At 43.6% G+C, this 19,834-nt stretch overlaps 1 protein-coding gene across 1 annotated transcript in view; it reads right to left on the minus strand.

The window, feature by feature from the left end:
- Positions 1 to 12,299: 12,299 nt before the first annotated feature.
- RPS6KC1 (ribosomal protein S6 kinase C1) overlaps positions 12,300 to 19,834 on the minus strand; it is an 85,064-nt gene continuing 77,529 nt past the window's right edge. The window contains exons 14-16 of the mRNA XM_066546436.1: positions 18,845 to 18,927; positions 18,035 to 18,130; positions 12,300 to 14,901 (exon numbers count right to left, since the gene is read on the minus strand). Coding sequence (XP_066402533.1) covers positions 14,791 to 14,901; positions 18,035 to 18,130; positions 18,845 to 18,927 — 290 coding nt within the window. The 3' untranslated portion in view covers positions 12,300 to 14,790. The remainder of the gene's footprint in view (positions 14,902 to 18,034; positions 18,131 to 18,844; positions 18,928 to 19,834) is intronic.

Here is a 19,834-nt window from a genome sequence, read left to right on the forward strand (position 1 = left end):
AATATTTAAACCCCAATAAATTTTAACAACAGTTCAAGCAGATCTAGTTAAAGCTGTTCAAGTAAACAAAGGTACGACGGGTATAATCTTCCACATTTCAAAGCCAAGTCTGAAACTAATTGGACTTTGCAGGGAACTCCACCTACAGAAAATTATGTCATGGTTCTTTATTATAGAGATGCAATTCTCAGGCAGGCCTGGTGCTGAAAAAGAATGAGGAGCAGGCACTCAGGGCAGTGAGCAGTGATTTTATTTCAGAATGCCTGTGTTTCTATGTGGCACCTAAAGCTGATGAGGCTGCAGCATCGCTGGTGCTGCGTGTTTGCTGGGACATGCAGGGGGAGAAAGAGCAGCTGTGCCTGGAGCCTTCAGTATCCTGTCACAGGAGTGGCCCTGCCTCACAGGCAAGGAGCAAACCAGCCCACAGTTCCAAATTTATCTTCTGAGACAGAGAATCATGCTGTCCTTTTTCACAAAGTTTAGGGAGCTGCACCAGGATAACAGAAGCTTTCAGGTTTCCTTTAGGGAAAGCTCTTCTAAACCAAGCCTAATTATGAGACCTGAGTCTGCTACACAGAGCTCTTGTACCAGAAATGATGAGAGGGCCAATTTCCAGGAATAAACATTTACTGCATCAACAGGTGTTACATGTTATGCATCAATGAGGTGTACATCACCGAAACATAAAGACCCAGCAAGCCAACAGTACAGCTATCAACCAGAACAACACAGCTATAAAATCCTAATTAGCCTCATACACATGTTATGGACATTTTTATTTATTGACATGGTCAAATTAACAGGCAGCAGCATTTATTTTTAATGATAGCCTTGAAATCAGCCCAGGAAGAAAGTTAGCATTAATGTTCAGAATACTGCATGCCATCCACATTTTTCCAGATGAAGGTACATTTTAAAATAATAATTAAATATTGTCATCCTAATTAAGTTACCTTGAGCAGGTGAGAGAAATCCAGTTCACAGTCAATGCAAATCTTGTTTGTCCTATTCTCAGACTGTACAGGAAAACTACCCAGCAGGAGAAACTCAGCAAGCTCCATGGTTTTAAGTGTGCACTTAATTTAGGTGAATGATAAGCTGTGTCTGTAAAGATTTGTGTTGGTCACCACGGAATGGAAGATTCCTGTGAAGCAGACAAGATGTAATTGCCAGTAAATATCAGTGCTAGCTTGGCCACACAACACTCACAGAGCAGGAGGGAGTATCTTGGTATATTTATTATTACAGCAGGGAATTTTGACAGTCACCCTAATCACTCTTTGAGACAGGTAAAGAGAAAGGAACTGGGCAGCAGCACAATTATCAGCTGGGTTAGAGAAAGCACACAGAGCAAAGGAGAATGAAGACCCACAAGGTATTTTAAACAGGTTTACATTTGGATGAAGATATTAGGAGTTTTTGGATATTAAGTACTTGTGGAAATTAAATCATTGCTTCAGGCATTTAAAATTTACTCACTAGAAGTGCTTCACAAACCAGACTGCCCACTTTAAAACTTCTGATCTACCCACCTTAAACAAGAATATTCCATAAATTGCAAAGAAAGACTGGGAAATGATCTGTGTGTAATAGCTGAACCAAGCAATTTGCATATTTTCATGAATTACTGTAATGTGTTCTGGTTGTAATTTCACTTGTGTACAAAGGATCACAGTTGCAAAAAGTACCAACATCTCATGTTCAAAAGTGATTCAAGAGTCTAATTTCATAGTCCAAAATGCTGAGACACTTAAAAATTAGAAGTTGAAATCATGGTTCTCTTCATTGCACTAGAAAGTTTTGCACAAAATCCTTCTCAGTGGCTTAGATATGGGGTGAAAATTGGAGGAAGAGGAAAACCCTAAACCAGGACACACTATTAGAGGCTCCTTGGTTCTTTTGACTTGGCATTCACACATGTGCATGCAGATAAACCTGTCTCAATCTATTAAAAAAAAAAAAAGAAAGAAAAAGAAAAAAAAAAGAAAAAAAAAGAACTAGAAAAATCAATTTTCACTGAAAGATTCTGGTTTGTTTCAGGGAAGAAAATGTCTGTAAGCTTACCTGAGAAAAAGTTTCCCCAGCAATTTTATTTTTGAAAAATAGTGATGAATGACCCACAGTGAAGGTGGGAGAAGGATCCAATTTCTACCCACAAGGGAGAAGAGTGAGGGCATGGTGGGCATCCCAGGCTGCACGAGCAGGCACAGGATAGGGCATGGGCATGCAGGGCAGGTGTCTGTAGCCCCTGGCCAGTCTCAGCCTCTGTGGAGTCTCTGAGTGGCTGAATTATTGTGCCCAGGGAGCTCCCCCCCATCCTGGCCAAGTCAGGATACATTTTTATAGCCTTTCCTCAAGTGATAGAAATATCGAGGGAAGGGCAAAAAATAGGGGAGGGGGGGAAAGGGAGGCAGTTTCCAGTATTTGTCATTATTATAGGTTATATATACAGGAAGAAAGTTAATTAAGCTTTAAAAAATCCATCACACATCAATGGGTGCATTTTAATGAGTACAAAAAGTTGAGATGTTTACTGCCAATTAAAGTGGTTTTTAAATAAGCATTAATTAACACGGAAATTCAGAAGAAAGTTATACCTTGTCAAAGAAAGGCCAGCGCAGTCTATGCCCACTTCTGCTCCCATTCATACTCAGATAGTAATTACCACCAACCCTATATTTTCCATAATAATGAGGAGAGGCTGTCATGGCTGTCAAACAAAAACAAAACAAAAAAAAAAAAGAAAAAAAGGTGCTGCACAAAAATACTCTCAATCTGAAGTAAACTTTTGTTTTTAAATATATAATAAAAAGCCACAGGAGACAGCAGTGTAGAGCAAGGCAGTGACTGGGGCAGTCAGGCAGCCATGCCAGGGGCAGCTGCACACACATGGCTCCTCCCTAGGGAGCAGAGACTTTGGAACTTGGGAGGAAGCCTCCCCAGACAGTCCAGCTGAAGAAAGACCCAAGAAAAGCCAAAACCAAGCAGTTGTTTCATCACTAGCACTGTAACTCATAGAGGAACTGATTCCCCTGTTAAAGCTAGAGGAGCTGTTTTTTTCCACAAACAAGTGCTGACAGACCAGCTCCATGCTTCCCAAAGTCAGATCAAAGCAACCACTGCCAATAAGTTCAGCTTGCATGTGCACTTCCAGCTGGTGCAACTGGTGACATGGAAAACAGTATGACCCTCAATTCTGTCACTTCTCCATTTTTACGGATTTCTTAATAATCGTCAGGAGTTTCAGCTCTATTTCAGCTTGTGTCACATCCTGAGGGGAGAGCAAAGGAAGTGATTTCTCCTATCATTAGTCAGGTGAATGTTTAAATATCTTAGGAAAACCTTCCCTCCCCCAAATGCATCTTAGGCACCAAGATTTTCAAACTGCCTTATTGAGAATGGCTTCTCTCCTCACTTCCTCAGCTGTGGAGAGATAAAAACCCCACTGCCTTTTCAGCCAACAGAAGAGGCAGGTCCCATTCCCAGTAGCCTAACAAATTTTAGACAAATCTTTGGTGTTGTGTTTTTTAACTTAATTTTTTAAAAAGCCAACAAAAAACAGCAAAACACAGAAAAGAAGGCTGTAGATAGGCACAGACTCTTGTTCCTGCCCCTTGGCACGTCACTCAGACAATGTGCAGCCTCTCTGTAGCTTGTGTCTATTGGGGAGGATCTGGGAGCCTTTTTCCTACTCCATGTCCACAGAAAATATCTGCAGTGAAATAAAAAAGGAGAGCATTAAAAGCCATGGAAGTTTTGTTGAATTTAGCTGGACAGGGCCTTCAGATCTTGCACTAATCTTTCTAACATACCTGATGGCACTACAGAGGAATATTTTATTGCTAGAAATAGTTGAGCGATTACTTCAGAGAAAGGACGGACGTAACACAAAAGAGTTTCCAAGAGCCGACAGGAAGGAGTGTTGCTCATGCAAAATTCCACATTAGGTGTTACAAAAATAATAAAAAAAACCACCGGCCCTTGTGATGTCTGAACTCCCTGACACTGATGTATGGACAGGGGAACAGAGGAAGAAAATGACAGGGAGAGCAAAGCAAATACACTGGGATGCCTATGAACTGAACACAGGAGCCAAGTGTCACAAGTTGACCCTCTGTGTTTGCACTGAAATTTGACCACTCCAGACAAAATTCCTTCAGTGGGTTTTACCTGGTTGGAGCTCGGTTGATAATGGCTATTTCTTACAGTATTGTGACATCAACGCTATTGAATCAAGACTTCAGAGGAGGAGTTACAACTTTAATTCCTAAAAAAACCATTGTAAGACCTTTATGTTTTCCTTAGAGGGAAGTGACCCAGCTCTGATTAAGGGCTGGAATAAATAAGCATTGTGCATAGAGTGGCACACCAGGAACACGGCTTGCTTTGTAACAAATGAGCTGCACACATCCAGGGCAAACGCTCTCTCCATGATGACTGCAGAAAAGCCTGTTGTATTCCATGCTAGAAAATCTCTGACTTCCTGCAGCAGAGCTGCCCAGTGCTCAGGGTATGTATCATCCTCTGGGACTCCCATGGCAGCAACACCTGGACACCAGCACAGGGGGTTCTTATCATTCAGGAGCAAGGAAAACAAGAGAGAAAGGTGTGGTGTGTGGATATAAATCATCTACATCTTTGTTATTAGGGTGAGGGCAGCACTGGGGAGCATCTGGGAAATATCAGGCACCTGAAGAGAGACTGAAGAGCTCAGTCCCAGCAGGATCAGTGGTACCAAACACTGTGGCTTCAGCCCCATTTTTTCAGGCCCTCTGATGTGAGGCCATTAGAGCTGTCAGTTCTCTGGGGCTGAGAGTGTTCTCTCCTTCAGGCTTCCACATGGGTTGGGTGAGATTGCAGCATAAAGACAAAATAGTGTTACCTCACTGAAGACAGAACAGGATTCTTTCTCTTATCCATCAGACTTTTGGGTTGGTGTCCTACTCCAGCTGGTCCAATTCACACTTAGTTGGAATGGGGACTATACAAGCCCCACTACTGGCAGGAATTCTTGGTGCTTTGGGTTTTGCATAATAAAAAAAGTTAGCCTCCAGCCAAAAATCCTGTTCAAAAAAACAGTGGGAACAACAGTCATACTATCAACAGCAGTGTTAAAAGATGGAAACCTGAAGAAACCCATTCTGCTTTCAGTCATCTTCTGGACGCTGTACTGACCCAGCTCTGAAGGTGGACTCTGAATTCAACTGACTGTAAGAGCTCTGCAGTTAGTCTCTTAAAATGATGAAAGATGAAGGACAGAAAGAAAGCTTTTGTTTAAAAAGGCCTAGCTGAAGGTTGAATTATGCTTTAAGCCAAAAGTGATTCTCATTCTTCCAAAGCTCCTAATCTCATTCAGAATATTGGGATTTTTTAATATTTCTCATTCATATAGAAATATTTTAATAACCACATAAACTCGTACAGCTCTTGGGCCTCAACATACAAGATATAAGGCTGTACTAAAAAGAAGGGAACATGCTTTTAAAATGTTAGAATGGAAAGAAAGTCAGCATTTCTGCAGCAAACCACCCTTTTGGTGGCTAGGACACAAGTCAGAACCAAGTCCATTTAGAAAAAGACTAAAAAATAAATGAAAGTACAAACTGCTGTCATGTGAATGATAAAACCAACATTCAATGAAAAACTTGGTTGCAAATGGAACCCTCTCAGGAGGCACATATATGGAGAGAAGAGGAGGAGATATTCCCTTGGAAGTAATGTAGGAGCTGTCCAGGCTCCTAAGGCTTCGAGTGAGGGTGCCTGGTCTAGCCAATAATCAAAGCTGCACCCTACTCCTATGACTGTATTTTATGCTGGGGTTTTTAGTTAAATCAATGAAAAAAATCCCTACCTGTACTCTCTGAAATCAGTGGAAACTTGATTTCTTTGCATGCTGATCTCTGCAGACTCATCAGACCCAGCTGGCCAGGTGAAGTGTCCTTCCATAGGGCACAAGCATCATGACACAAGTGTAAATCTCAATATAACCAATGTCTTGCACCAACTCCAGGACTTAAAACAAAATGAAAACATCAGACAATGTTGGCTTGGCCTGGACTTGCCGGGAAACTGATAAAAAGTCTCAAAACCCAGCAGCACCACCGGGTTCAGCTCCATAAGTTGTTACAAATATAGGACAGACAGCTTGCCTGTACCAACCTCTTCAAGCATGCACAGCTTTATTTGTGATCCTGAAAGAAATGCACATCTCCTTACTGCCACATAAATATAGTGACCCATCTCTCTAAAAACCAACTTGACAGTTCTACATTTTTTGTACAACTGAGCAATAGGCTCCCATTTCAGTGAGGCCTTCTCTTTTGGTCCCCCCACCTTTTGATTCAAAAATCACTTACGCACCAGAAACATTTTGAAAGGACTAAAGAGATGCCACACTGTAAAGAGGGTCCAAAGAAAATCTCCAAAGACATCTCTCTTTTTTCCCACTGACTGTTGGCAGGAGCCCTGATTTACACCTCTCTACCTATTCAAGTGACAAAGGTCAACAGAAAATTTCCAAAACGGAAACAAATCTTTAATTTTAGATACTACATTTCCAGAGATGAGGCCAACAATGTGACAAGATAGTATGCTGGTATGAAGGTGGATATTATTGTGAAATGGGTGTGAAGTCAAAAAGCCACCCCTGAGCTACAGACAGGAGGTGACCAGTAGCACAGGTTCCATATCCCTGTGCCAGAAAAGCCAAACCAAAACATAAATCCTCACGTGCCTTTGCACACGTGCTGCAAACCAAGGTGTGGGACTCCTAAAGGGGCTGTGCCAGTGCTGGTGTCACATCACAGACAGGACCTAAGGTCTGCCAAGAGAGCTGCTACCTCCATTGTAAATTCAGCTTGCCAGATATTTTTTATTTGAAAACCAAAAATTATACACTTTCTAGAGGGAAAAAAATGAGAGAGAAAAAGATTTTTTCTAAAATCTAATTGACATAACAAAAAAAAAATAGAGTACTGTGTTTCCAAGAGGGTCTAAATAAAAACACACCCTGAAAACCTCAAGTGAAACAGCTCTGAGCATTTAAAGGTTTCTCATGCATTGTATTGTAAAACAGCAGCTCATTCTTTTCAGAGCACAGAGGTAAGAGCACACAAATGATTAAACAAGCAGGTTTAACTATCTTGCACTGACGAGGAATTTGTCAACATGAGCTCGGTATTTATGCAGCTCTGCAGCAAATACTGTGTGGCTGCAGGAGTCAAACAGCTGTCTGTCAATAAAGCTATTCTCCTCGCTGGAACATAATAGCACAGACTCAACATGACCCTCAGAGGCCTCTTTAAGCTGCCTGGCTGTCTCCTCCTTCCCCATCCCTCCAGAGTCCTTCACCAGCAAGCTCTGAATTAAAAGGGAGAGGGAAAAAAAAAAAAGAAAGAAAGAAAAAAAGTATTAGAATCTTTTCTATCTGTCTTAATATTAAAAGTGACTTAACCCTGGGCAAGTCAGTCTACACACACAAGCCTGAGCTAAAGCAAAGTTAGAGAAAGACAGCTTTGATTCACCGCACGTGAAGGGCTACTGACAATCCCTTTTAATAGAGCTTGCAACATTAATGTAGCCAGAGCCATATGTGACACCCATTAGGGCCAGGGAGAGCTCCCACGCATATATTTCAAGGAAGCAGTAGATTCCCCGGTCCCAGAAGCTGTCTTCATTACAAAAGTCTAATGCATTTTTTATTATTCAGCCTTCAGTGGAAATGTCACCTTTCTAAAGCAAGCTGTTATCGTGTGTTTCCCATGCCAAACACATGGCCTCTAAGGAGAGGGTTTTATCTCTACATTTTTAGTGATTTGTATTTCTCTTTCAAGGAGCTCCATGCCTTAAGGCACCTGAAATGCTCACAGCACAAGAAGGTGAGGTGACATGGGATGCTGCTGACGAGGACAAAAAAACCCAGGGCCGGGGGCCGGCGCAGCTCCCAACAGCAGCCGCCCCAGCCAATAATTCACCTCCTTTAGCAGATTTAATTATTATCCCTGGTCTTGCTTGGGACCACATCCTCAAAGAAGCAGGGCGCCCACCAAGCGCCACCGCCGCCGCCTGACAGCGCGGCCAGCACCACTGCCCGGCGCCTGCCAACCAGCCAGATGCTGCCACATATTGGCATCTGGGGCCTGGAAAAGCAACTGCGGGCTCCGTTTGGCGGCCAATCCTGACCCCGACAACTGAAGGAGACAAAAGGAAGATAGACGGGAGCTGGGGGCGGAAATCTCTCCTGACAATTTCACTGGTAAGGATTTAGACAAAAACCTATTGTTTCATCGCCCTCCAAATGAATAAGTTTCGGAGAGGAGAAGAAAAAAAACCCGCCCAGCATATTCTAAATGCTGTCAGAGTGCAGGGTGCAAGGACAAGGGATTATTTATGAAAAGAAATAATGAGGAAACCAGATGCCTGCCTTTCTCAGCCCTCTGCGCTCCAGTCACCCTAACGGGGCTTGTGCAACCCTGTTCATCAAAGACTTCTCAGCCTTAAAACGCAGGGCAGGCTCTCAGTAACTCTTCCCATCTCTGCCACCAGGCAAAATGCCCTCCCTGTTTTATAGGGAGGCCCCCACAGTAATTCAGAGGCACATCAAAGGCTGAGGGAAGACTAGCAGACCTCACCCCGGCCAGGGAGAGTAACTGAACAGCCATATTAAGTGCACCCACAAGAATAGCAAAGAAACCAATACAATATTAAAAAAAAAAAACCAAACCACAAAAAACCAAACAAAAAAAAATACACCATGCTTATTTCACTAACACCAGGACTGAAACTGCATGGGTGTGCTTAAAGTAGGAAAGCAAACAAGCCTTCTATACCTGTTTGCAATGAAATTGTCTTCTCTCTGTAATTGAAAGGTAAGCTCCTGACCCCAGAAAAGTCAATGGGAGAACTCCCAGTGATGTTAATGGGGCTGGGACTTCACACTGTGAGGTTGCTTTACCCTGGGAAGGTGATTAACTCAGGATTCTGCAGTATCCCAGAGCACCTGTCAAGGACCTGCAAGGAGCCAGAGCAGCCAGGGTCCTTCTCAGGGGAACTCCCCTCTCACCTCACCCTATTGTGTTTGCTGGGCCTGGCAGGGGCTGGTCGCAGGGGAGTTCTCTGAGGCCAAAGAAGACATGATTCTGGAAAGGATGGAGACCAAGGCAGCAGAGTAGGAAATTTTAAAATCTGTAGAAAGGGTATGTGCCACTTGGCTCATGATCCATGCTGTTGAAGTAGCTCTTCTCCATGCCTGGTTTATAAAGGAAGATTAAGAGCTGGCAATGACAGATCACAGAGCACAAGCAAGACCCCAAGTGGAGCATGGCTGGCCAGAGCCATGCTCTAAATCATGGCACACCACCGGTCCCTCTCATGGAAGCTCCTTCCTCGTTATCCCAGCGCTGCGCGAGGTGCCGTAAAACTCTCGTTACTCACACACTGCTGGGGGAACCAATTTCCCAACGCTTTTACAATCCCTCTACTTTCATATTGTGGGAGTAATCCTCTCTCTTTGCTTCACCAGTGCATGGGGATAACAGCTGCATTTAATAATCTGCTCCTGTGTCCCAGCATTTTGGGGCAGCATTTCAGAATCAAGGGCACAGAAAGGGCAAGAAAATCTATGACGAAGGCTGGAGTATGTAATACAGGACATGGATGGAGAGAGCTGAGGAAACCTAGAAAATACCCTGGAAATAAATGGCTCAGCTCATGGAAGGGGATGGGAGAAACTGGCACAAGTGATGTTGTATCAAGGCAAAACATCTCTTCTCCAAGGCAAAGCAAAAAGAGGTTAGCAAGGCTCTGCTAAGGAAGACCACTGACCTCAACAACTGCTCATTCCCTGTCTGGTCCATCTTTACCCAGCTCCACCACTTGGCAACAGCCCAGTCTAGCTTATTACCCCCAAAAGACTTTTCTCAAACTTGCCACCCTTTGGATCTCAGCAGCAAAGCATTAAGGTGACCACCCACAGCCTACCCAAGACAACACCAATTCCTCACTGCCCAGAGCTGCACGTGTCCCCAGCCTTCCCATACATCACAGAGCCACTGCAGTCCTCTGGCAGCAGCACTAATCCCTCCTGATGGGTCCCTGGGCCAAGAAGATGGAGACAGAGCGGCCTTTGGAGAAGGAGAGCCTCTGATCTGCCAAGAGACAGTGAGGTCCTGTTGGGGCAGCACATCAAGCTGTCACCCACTGCCAGGAGTCTGGAGCATCCTCTCTGCTGTACCCTGATTAGCCTCCTCTGCCCCGCAGCAGGGGTGCAGGAGATTTCACTGCACAGCACCAGCAAGCGGTGGGATCACTTCCACCGCTTTGCCACTCACAAGTTGGGATTTTCTTGAGGACAATGCAACCTTTGGGCCAGGGCTGCCCAGCTCTGCTCATGCAGATGGCTCAGGCAGGAACCAGCCCTCCACTGGCCCTGAGGCACAGCAGCCAGCCCTGCGCTGCCAGTCTCAACCCCTGCTGCCAGCAGCAGCTGCTCGGCACCTTTTAAGCAAGTCCCATTCCCCCTCTGGGAGTTGGCTCTGCCACCCCTTCCCAAACGGCAGCTGGAGCCACGTGAGGCACCCTGTCCCAGGGGCTGCCAGCATTCCTGCTGCTGCCTGGCCCCATCCCTCACTCCCCCCCGGCCCCAGACCCACTCCCCTAAGCAGGAGCTCACCCTTGCCACAGCCCTGTCCCCATGCAGCGCCATGGTCTGACACCCACAGGGGGCCCGGCCCTAGAGGCACAACCACACGGAAGGTCCTCAGGCAGCAGGGTGGCCAAAGCCCCAGATCTGGTCCTCACTACACCCCAAGCTACCTTTCAATGGGGGGCATGTGCCAAACAGCCACCATTAAAAATGTACGTGGTGCCACGAACCACCGCAGAGCGGGGCCTGCGGGAGGCTGCTGGGCGGGAGCGTGGCTGAGGGGAAGAACAGGCCCCGGCCATGCAAGGGCCTCTCCAGCAGCATCTCCCACAGTCCCCTCAGGACACCAGGCAGCAAGCATGGCAGTCCTCAGGGAACAAACCACTGAGGGAGGGAACGGCAACATTCAGCAGGGCGCTGCTGCAGCAAACCAATCCCACACACCAAACTTCTTGAGGCCTGCAAAGAGCTGTGGGGCTCTGATGTGAAAGGCATGGGTGGCTCAGCAGATGCACGGAGCTGAGGGCCGGCTGGCAGAGGTGCTGCTGACTGGAGGAAGGGGATGGTGCCCAGCCACAGGATGGCACGTGCCAGGGCCCAGGAAATGGCCCCTCACATGGGAGCACAGGACCAGGCAGCAGCCAGGAGCCAGAGCACTCAGCTCACAGCACAGCCCTCACAGAAAGCAAAAACCCAAAGAAACCAACAATTGTACTTTTTCATTTTATTGCTAAAATCCCTACCATAAATCTCACTCCAGAGGAAGTTTCTGTTTCTCCAGCTTCCTACTCAGCGTCCTTGAGAAAACAAATGACACCACACTCAAAAAAAAAAAAAATCCTATAGTGGTTTACTTCGCACTTCCCTGTACCTTGTTATGCTGAGTGCTTCATTTAGAGAGAGCTGACCTCCCCAGCCTTCTTCATCCCAGTGCCCTTCACTGCGGGGACACACCAAGGAACAGGTTAGCACTGGCGAGAGGAGCCGGGTGGATGTTCCGGCACGGGTAACCCTGCCAACTCAGCATCCCAAAGGTGCGCCCGGAGTCAGCGTGACAGTGACTGCTGTCTGCGAGGTGATTTTCACAGGAGACACAGGAGCTGTGCCACAAGAACAGAAGCTGTGAATACAGCCATTCAAAGTTATGTCCCTTGTATTTCATGAGATGCACTTTCTCCTATAGGTCTGGGTAGAGCCCAGGCTTACCTCACAGCAATTCTACCCAGGGCAAGCCTTTGAACATTTTGTATCCCAGTTTTTCTTAGTAGGACACAAAGAATATTACAGGGTTCAACAGGATGCAAAGAATTACCACTTTGAGATGCCCTAACTGCGTAATCTGCTGTACCTGAACATCCAGAGGAGAATAGGAAAATCTATAGCTTTATTTTACCATGTTTTACATAGACTGTAGCTAATTCTTGTGGAAAAAAAAAAAGGCACTGATTTGTTTTGCTGTTAGCTATTAGGTGTAACAGAAGAAAGCGGGAATGAACACTCATCCAAATGGAGGTGTGCATCACAGGGCTTTGTAACAGGCACCAAAAAGAAGGTATCTAGAGCATTTCAACTCATTAAAGCAAAGGACAAAAAGCACCAATCCAGTAAGGTCAGTCTTCAAGAACTAAATATGAAGTTCAGAAGCCAAGGTCTGAAATAGGTTTGAAAGGTTTTGTTTATTAAAGGAATACATGTAAACACCAATACAACATAATACATGTTCAAGGAAAAAATAAAAATAGAAGCAGGATTGGTTTTGTGCAATTAACTCCAGGCCATGCTTCCCTTGACAAACAATTATCTGAGTCAGTGGTAATGTTACAAATACTTGTAGCATCTCAAAAGCTCATTTCTGGCAAGTCATACTGCCATTCCTTCTACTTTCCATGATCTAGATTTCCTCACTACTAACATACTTGAAAAAATATGTTGGTGTCATTAACTAAACCAAATGCTTTGCAGTGAGAATGACTGATCATCTGGTTTCTGCCAGAACAGGGTTCTCCTGCTGCTGCTCACAGAAACCAGCCTGCGCTCCCGTGCTATCTTATCCTGCCTTTGCTTACAGCCAGCACACGAGCACAACCTGAACATGATAGCATTTTCAAGTAACATGGAAAATACTTTTTGTACAGTTATCACCAGGCAAATGCAATGGGACAGATCAACACAGGCAGGGGCATTATCTGGTGGCTGGGCTGGAGAGCCCCAGGGAAGGGGGGAGTCAGGTGGCTGAGGGGAGGGAGGCTTTCCTTGAGCGAGGAGCCCTCTCCAGAGTCCCAGCCAGGGCAGTGCTGGGAGGAAGCTGGGGATCAGCTTGCTCTCTGCATTAGAGATTTCCGACACAGGAAGTTGTTCCTGTGGCTCACCTGAGGGAGTTCCTGTTATGAAGCCAGAGGGTGGCGGGTTGAAACGCAGCTTCTGTGGGTGATGTAATCTTGGACGGCCCTGGCTAGGCAGTGATACTAGTGACCTGGTTACAACCTGCAGTGTTGTGACAGCCCCTCTGCTGGCCTGGTGATCACAAGAAAGGGAAGAAAAAAAAAATAGAGGGGAGTGGAATAATTTTAAAAGGAAAAAAAAAAGTTTCCAGATTTCCTTTGTTTAAGTGAAGCATTTTCCTTTTCCACTTTATTTGAATACATCGACCTGGTGTCTAACAGATGGAGACTGTACAGATGCACTTTTGGGAGTGCCCATAAAATACACTGCTAAAATACAAATGGAAGGATACTTTTTTTTTTTTTGAGTTGTAAATTCAGTAATCGTTGCTGTCACCTCACTTTCCCAAAGGAATTTGCCCTTTGTTCTCCGGATAAAGCTGGGCAGACGAAGAAAAGGGAGGAAAAAAGAGTGCAAGCAAAGGGAATATTTAGGAAAAAACCCACGGATACATAATCTGTACATTGCAGTGTACAGCGTTCGTACATCAGGAATTCATACAGGCATGGCTGCTTAGCAGCACTAGCAGCACTCAGCAAAATATTCTGCATGTCTTATATTCTTCTCCCATTCTCCAGACATTTCTAGCAAACAAACAGGTCAGCTAATTGGCTCCTGCCCAAGTCTTACCCACTAGGGTTTGCTCAGAGATGTCACTTAGTCATTTGGCATGAGCAAATCCCTGGCTTCTTCCTGTTCAAGCAGCAGAGTGGGTGAAGGCTTTCTTTGATTTATTAAGACTATTAACAAACAAACTGGGGAGTTCAGAAGCTTCCTCAAGCACAAGAACATGACCAGAAAGGTTTTTTTCCTGAAGTAGCAGCTAAAAATAGGACACTTAGAGGAAGTAAAGTTCATTAAGTGATAAAGCAGTGGCTGCAGCAATGAAAGAAGAGTTTTTCCTTTTTTATCTATATATTTATTTAGTGTTATGTGTTCTTGCTCCTTATTAGAGTGATAAAGCAGTGTTTATCCAGCTGAGGAAAAGAAGATTTCCCTTTCTATAGTGACTTTAACATGTAGCTCATCAAATACAACAGTCAAGAGTTTTAAACAGACATTGCCAGCCAACAAAGTACAACATTTGACAGCATTATTTGCCTTTTATATGCTCTTTCCAGAATGGGAAATGATATGCTATTTTCAAGACACATTCCACAGTATTATGCAACAGCTTTCTTAATTTTTAATGGATATATTATTTTTAATGTGTCAACTTTTGCATAAAGCATTTTAGTATTTTATTTAGTATTTTCTTTAGCATATACCATTAATAAATTATTTGCTTTTTCCTTCCCTACCCCCCCAAGAGCTGCACTTAGCATAGGGAAATGGTCTATTGACACAATAAAAAAATACTTTCAACTGTCTATAGACACTTCCATCACTGGACAAAGTACCAGGACGACATTCCTGGCCCTGCTTATCTGGCAGTGACCAATATGCTGCCCAGGAGTTGCCTCACAAACCTTCCTTTGATGAAAGGACTCACACACACGTAGCAACCAGCTGTGGTAAAAGTAAGCCAGCACCCTGTACAACCAGTGATTCCTGTTAAAAGTGTTCACTTCTGCCTCTGTTGCTCCAGCATCCCTTAGCCATTACGTCCAAGCGGTTTGAGACATCCAAAGGAAGCAAGTCAGGGTGCTCCTGTGCCAGAGAAACTTGTCCAGTTGACCTGAGTTTGTTCAGAGGGCACGTGTCTCTCATCTCTGCAGATCTGCCCATTCTATAAGGGCAAAAAATGGATGAGATTTGATGTCTTCAACACCAGCAACGCCAGCACCAAGACGCTCCGCAGGATTAAACTGCAAAAGCTTGACATAAAAGAAAAAAACACATGATTCAGTGAGTAAGAACAAAAACAACTGCTTAAAAGTTCCAGAAAGGTCTAAGGTAAGGGACATCCTACTGTTTTCCTGCTCTATGAATTACTTTCAAGAGTGCAAAAGCATACTTGAAATTCCTAAAATCCAGTAAATGGAAGAAGACTCTCCTTTCCTTGAGTATCAGTCTTACAGTCTTCAGAGACTACTGATCACAGCATGCAATTCCCTGAAGCACTGCACACTGGGACTTCATTTCAAGTGTAACCTCATTTTAAAAAGAGACAGCAGCAGCCAGAGCCTGCATCAGTAGAACTCTGGACGCTGCGTTTGCTTCATGTTAACCTTTGCTCACACCACTGTGGTATGGCTACATCAGGGATAGCAGTCTGTAACTTTCCGTTTCATAAATTTCGAGTTGGTCCTAAAATATCAGGATAACATAGCCAGCTCTCCATTTCCTAAAAAAAAAAAAAAGTTTTAAAGAGTTCTACAAATGGCCTAAAACTGAAAAGTCAAAACCCCAGCGAAAGAAACAAAACAGCCTAATGGCTTCATGGAAATTTCCTGAAACTCAGCATCTCATTTGCTTTTTAGTTGTACATCACATGCTGAATTCATGTGAAAAGGAAATCACAATATTTACATCTGTTTAAAGATACCAATCCATATAAAAGGGAATGCATAGGTAAACTCCAAAGAGACTAATAAAGACACACAAACATATTTTGCAGTTTTCAAGTGTTTATACTCTATTCAATTACAGCCAGTACAAAGGCATGATCTCTTGCTTGCTTTTTCTGCAACAGCTAATAGGATAACTTCTCCCAGTTGTCACTTGGAAAAATGTGTATTCATATCTTGATGCAGTCAACATCTAAGTGAGCCTACATCCATAAACAGAGGAATTTACACATTTTAAGATGGCTCTGCTATTTGCAGTCATAGTGTCACACAGTAAAAGTAGCTTGCTGACAGTGAATGGTGCTGCTCTGGTATCTCCCACAAGCCACAGATGCAGCCAGGGTGTATCAGTCTTCCCTGGAAATACAGGCAGCACCAGCACAGGAAAATCATGCATGGTCACTTATTTTCTGGAGTTTGTCCTTCCAGAATAACTTCAGTCTCAGAAAACAAATGTAAACTGAAACAGACACCTATTGAAAAGTCACACTGCATGTTTTGTTGGTAGTAGAACTTGAAGGTTCCTGAAAACAAAAGCCTGAGTGCAAAATTCCTAACCAACATCAAAAAACAACTTTATCTTTCAGCAGAAATAAACAGATCTCTGTTTTTCAGATGCTGGTTAAATGAAGAAGATGTTTACAGTGAAGTCACCTGGACTGGAAGCCACAGCAGGAGACAACTCCTGACACAATTTTCTGTATAGCTGAACACTGATCCCAGAGAGTTACTCTGTGATGTTTTGACCTGTTTACCCTTGGCAGTGGGGGGAAGGAAAGTCGCAATGACAAATTGCTATCCATGCCAAGAGAGCTCTCTTCCTTTTCCTGACAAGGCTTCCTCAACAATGAATGGCAGCTTCCTTGGATAGTCACACAACAAAAATGCGATTTACTGCTTCATATAGCCAAACCTCCACCAGATAAGTCACCACCCTACACCAGACAGCTTGATCTAACAGGCACTGGGGAGACTGTTCTCTGAACAGACATGGCCTTGGAACACAGCTGTGAGTGGCAGAAATACATTTGCCACTTAAACCCACCAGTGGCAAAAGAGACATTCTTTGGCATATGTGAAAATAAGCAATATATTAGAATTGTACTAATAGTAGTACTAATAACAGTATTATTACTAGTAGTATTACTACCAATTAGTATTAGTCTACAGCAAAAAAGAATCTTGCACTGGCAGGGATACATGGACTGGATGACTTCATTTGTCTTCTAGTCTTAATAGGAGAACTCCCTTCATTAAATGTGATTTTGCTTTCCTTCAGCTATTTGTCTCATGGCATCTGCGGGTGAACGTAAAAATTTGCTACCATCCAACTATACAGAAATGGGATTTTTCTTTAATCATTTCCCTTTCTACCTTTGCCAGATATGTACTTTCACCTTCAGCGACTTCATGTCACTTAGTAAAAATAGGTGGTGTCCAAACATACAGTTCCATTTCCACTAATCATTTCACAGTAACAGCACAGAAATCAATCTGTCACTGGGTCTTCTCATTCACTGAATTTTCAAATTCTATTTCCTTTGTTTTCTTCAAGAAATACTTTGTACACTCTGCTCTGCTCAAAACTACATCTAAGTCATGCCACTATTTATGCACCCGCTAGAAAGATCCTCTTCAAAGCTGAACAGCACAATTCGCATATCTTGCTTATTCTTCTTAAGTGGAACAGGTCAGATCTAGGCACCACTTCCACAGCTATGTCAAAATTAATTAGCAGGAAGACTGCATTAATTGAATTTCAAGACCCTGTACTATATGTTCAGTTATGACTACGTAAAGCTAGAGTAAACTAAAACCATCAAACAGTACTATTCCCATTAATTTTAAAATGGTGTATCAGTCTGGAAGCTTGTCTATATATTACAATTTTTCCTTTTGTCCAACCTACCCACTTATCTTCTGACTACAAAAGTCATTGGATCCACCATTTAAAGTACTTTTCTTTAAAAATGGCATCCAGAATGTTTCCTGGAGGAGAGCTACACACTTGCAACCACAGCAAGGTCATAACTTCAAATCAGTGTGCTACAGGTTTCATAGCACTTTGAGCTATTCTGCTGAATTGGCATCAGTATTTTTTACTTTATTTCACTACAATGTTTCCATGAACATTTAGGGCAGAATTCCTAAAATGTTCGTGCATCACCAGCAGGTGTTTCCAAAGCATTTGCCAAACTTGTTCTTTGAAGAAATGGCAAAGCACTCCAGTTTTCTACAGACCTAGCTGGCAGCAGAAGTCAAAGTTTGCAAATGCAACAAGACAACTGGGCAAAATTCATCAGCGCTGATAAAAGGGCCATCCATGTTTCTACCAGCAGCTTTCTCGTTTTACATTTACTTCACCAGAACAAGTTAGGTACATAAGTATTTGTCCCAGCCACACATGCACATAGAGAAAACAAATTCCCCCCTCACCTACCTGCTGAATCAGTGATCTGGCCTCCTTCGATACATGGTCTGGTATATTTAAAGAAGTATGAGTGTTTATTCCTGATGGATGACACTCAGCCAGAGACTGGAGGAGAAAAGGAAAAAGGGAAAAAAATAAATCAAAGCAGGAAGGCATATTTAGTGATTTCAAAACTGCAGTGTTGGATTATCTCCTACTGTCCATGCAAATTTAACACACAAAGCCAAAATTCAGTGCTTCCTAGTATGAAGTACTGGTTCTGGCAGGAATGCCTACAGGTGCTGAGGAGCTCCCTAAGTTAGAGCTTTAGAGCATTTACATCTTAGAGCTTCTGTTCTATTGCTCAAATTTGAAGAGCCTGGGAATTTGGTGGACTTTGCTTTCTTTGTGCAGAGCCGTCAACCAATCACCAGTTTGATTTGGTCGAGCACTCTTTGCCTCAAAATACTGAATTAATGTGTAACAACAATGTATGGCTTCTACACAGTCTCAGGAAATCCTACGGGAAGTATTAGGGCAAAAGTTTTGTACATGTACGGATGGAATGTTAGAGAACTTGGATTTCACTGTAGCTAAGAGGGCAGCAGAGTTTTGGTTATTTTTTCAGTCCTTCATTTGGTACAGCTCTATTAAGCTGTTCTGCTGAAGGCTGAACATGTTGTTTCTCTGGTCCCATGCAGACTAAGCAAATTGAGAGTGCTCAGGTTGGCAAAGCTCATCAGAGAAATACAATCAAGGGAATCACACCTGGGCACACCACTGGTAAGAAATTACTGGCCAAGAAGTCACTTTCATGGAGTCACTTGCCCCCAGCCCTACCTTCCCAGTGAGGAGTTCAAAAAGAATGGCACCCAGGCTCCACCAGTCACAGGCTTCTGTCTCTTCTAGGATAGCACCAACCTCTAAACATAAGACATTTCAATTAATATTAAAAAGGTCAGTTGCACCTTCAAAATTAACATATATTTACAAGGTGACTGTTTAATGCTGACAGAACATATACTAAATACCACAGAGCTTTCATTATGCCTGCAATTTAGTTAGCCCTTTAGCCACCTACAGATTGCATTGTTCAAGCACAGCAACGCCATACATTTCATGCATAATTTGTATTTTCCATGCATACATAGGCACTTTCAAGACTTGTAGGCATTACAGTTATGATTTTTCTATTCTGGACAAAACTGAACAATGACAGACAGTAAAGCAAAGCATCTTTGAGATGAATTTTTGGGATGAATTCTCTCATCTTTGAGAGAATTTACGCTGGCCAGAAGAGCTGGACATATCAGAGTGGCCTAATCCAGAAAAGCAGCACAAGGAGGTGCAGTAGTTTACTGCATGCCTTAGTTTTGCCTTTGAGGGTAGGATTTGTCTCATGGCTAACCCACACCATTTACTGGGATCCCCATGGGAGACCTCCATGAGCTTTTCACAATGGTCTCATAGAGAGATATCAAATCTGCTTCAAACAGCATAACCACAGCCAGTAACTGTGTATTGCTACAGCCCAGCCCAAACTGTACATTGGTATGAAAAGTTGCTTCCCCTTGCATCCAACCCAACAGTGCTATTGCTGCACAGGCACAAGGGACAGCAGGGAGGGGAGAAGGGGGTGACAGTCCCTGGCCATACACAAACACCTATTCAGTGGCATGATGCATGCAGAAAACTTGGCCTTCACTGACTCAGGCTTTAAACTACAAAAATTATTAAATACAAACACACCACACTGTCTGCCCTAAAACAGGCAGAAAACCAGATTGCAATGAAGATGAAATCTTCATTTTGACTGTCAAAAAATGCAGA

This window comes from Molothrus aeneus, chromosome 3 (assembly GCF_037042795.1).
Source record: "Molothrus aeneus isolate 106 chromosome 3, BPBGC_Maene_1.0, whole genome shotgun sequence".
NCBI classification, from domain to species: Eukaryota; Metazoa; Chordata; class Aves; order Passeriformes; family Icteridae; genus Molothrus; species Molothrus aeneus.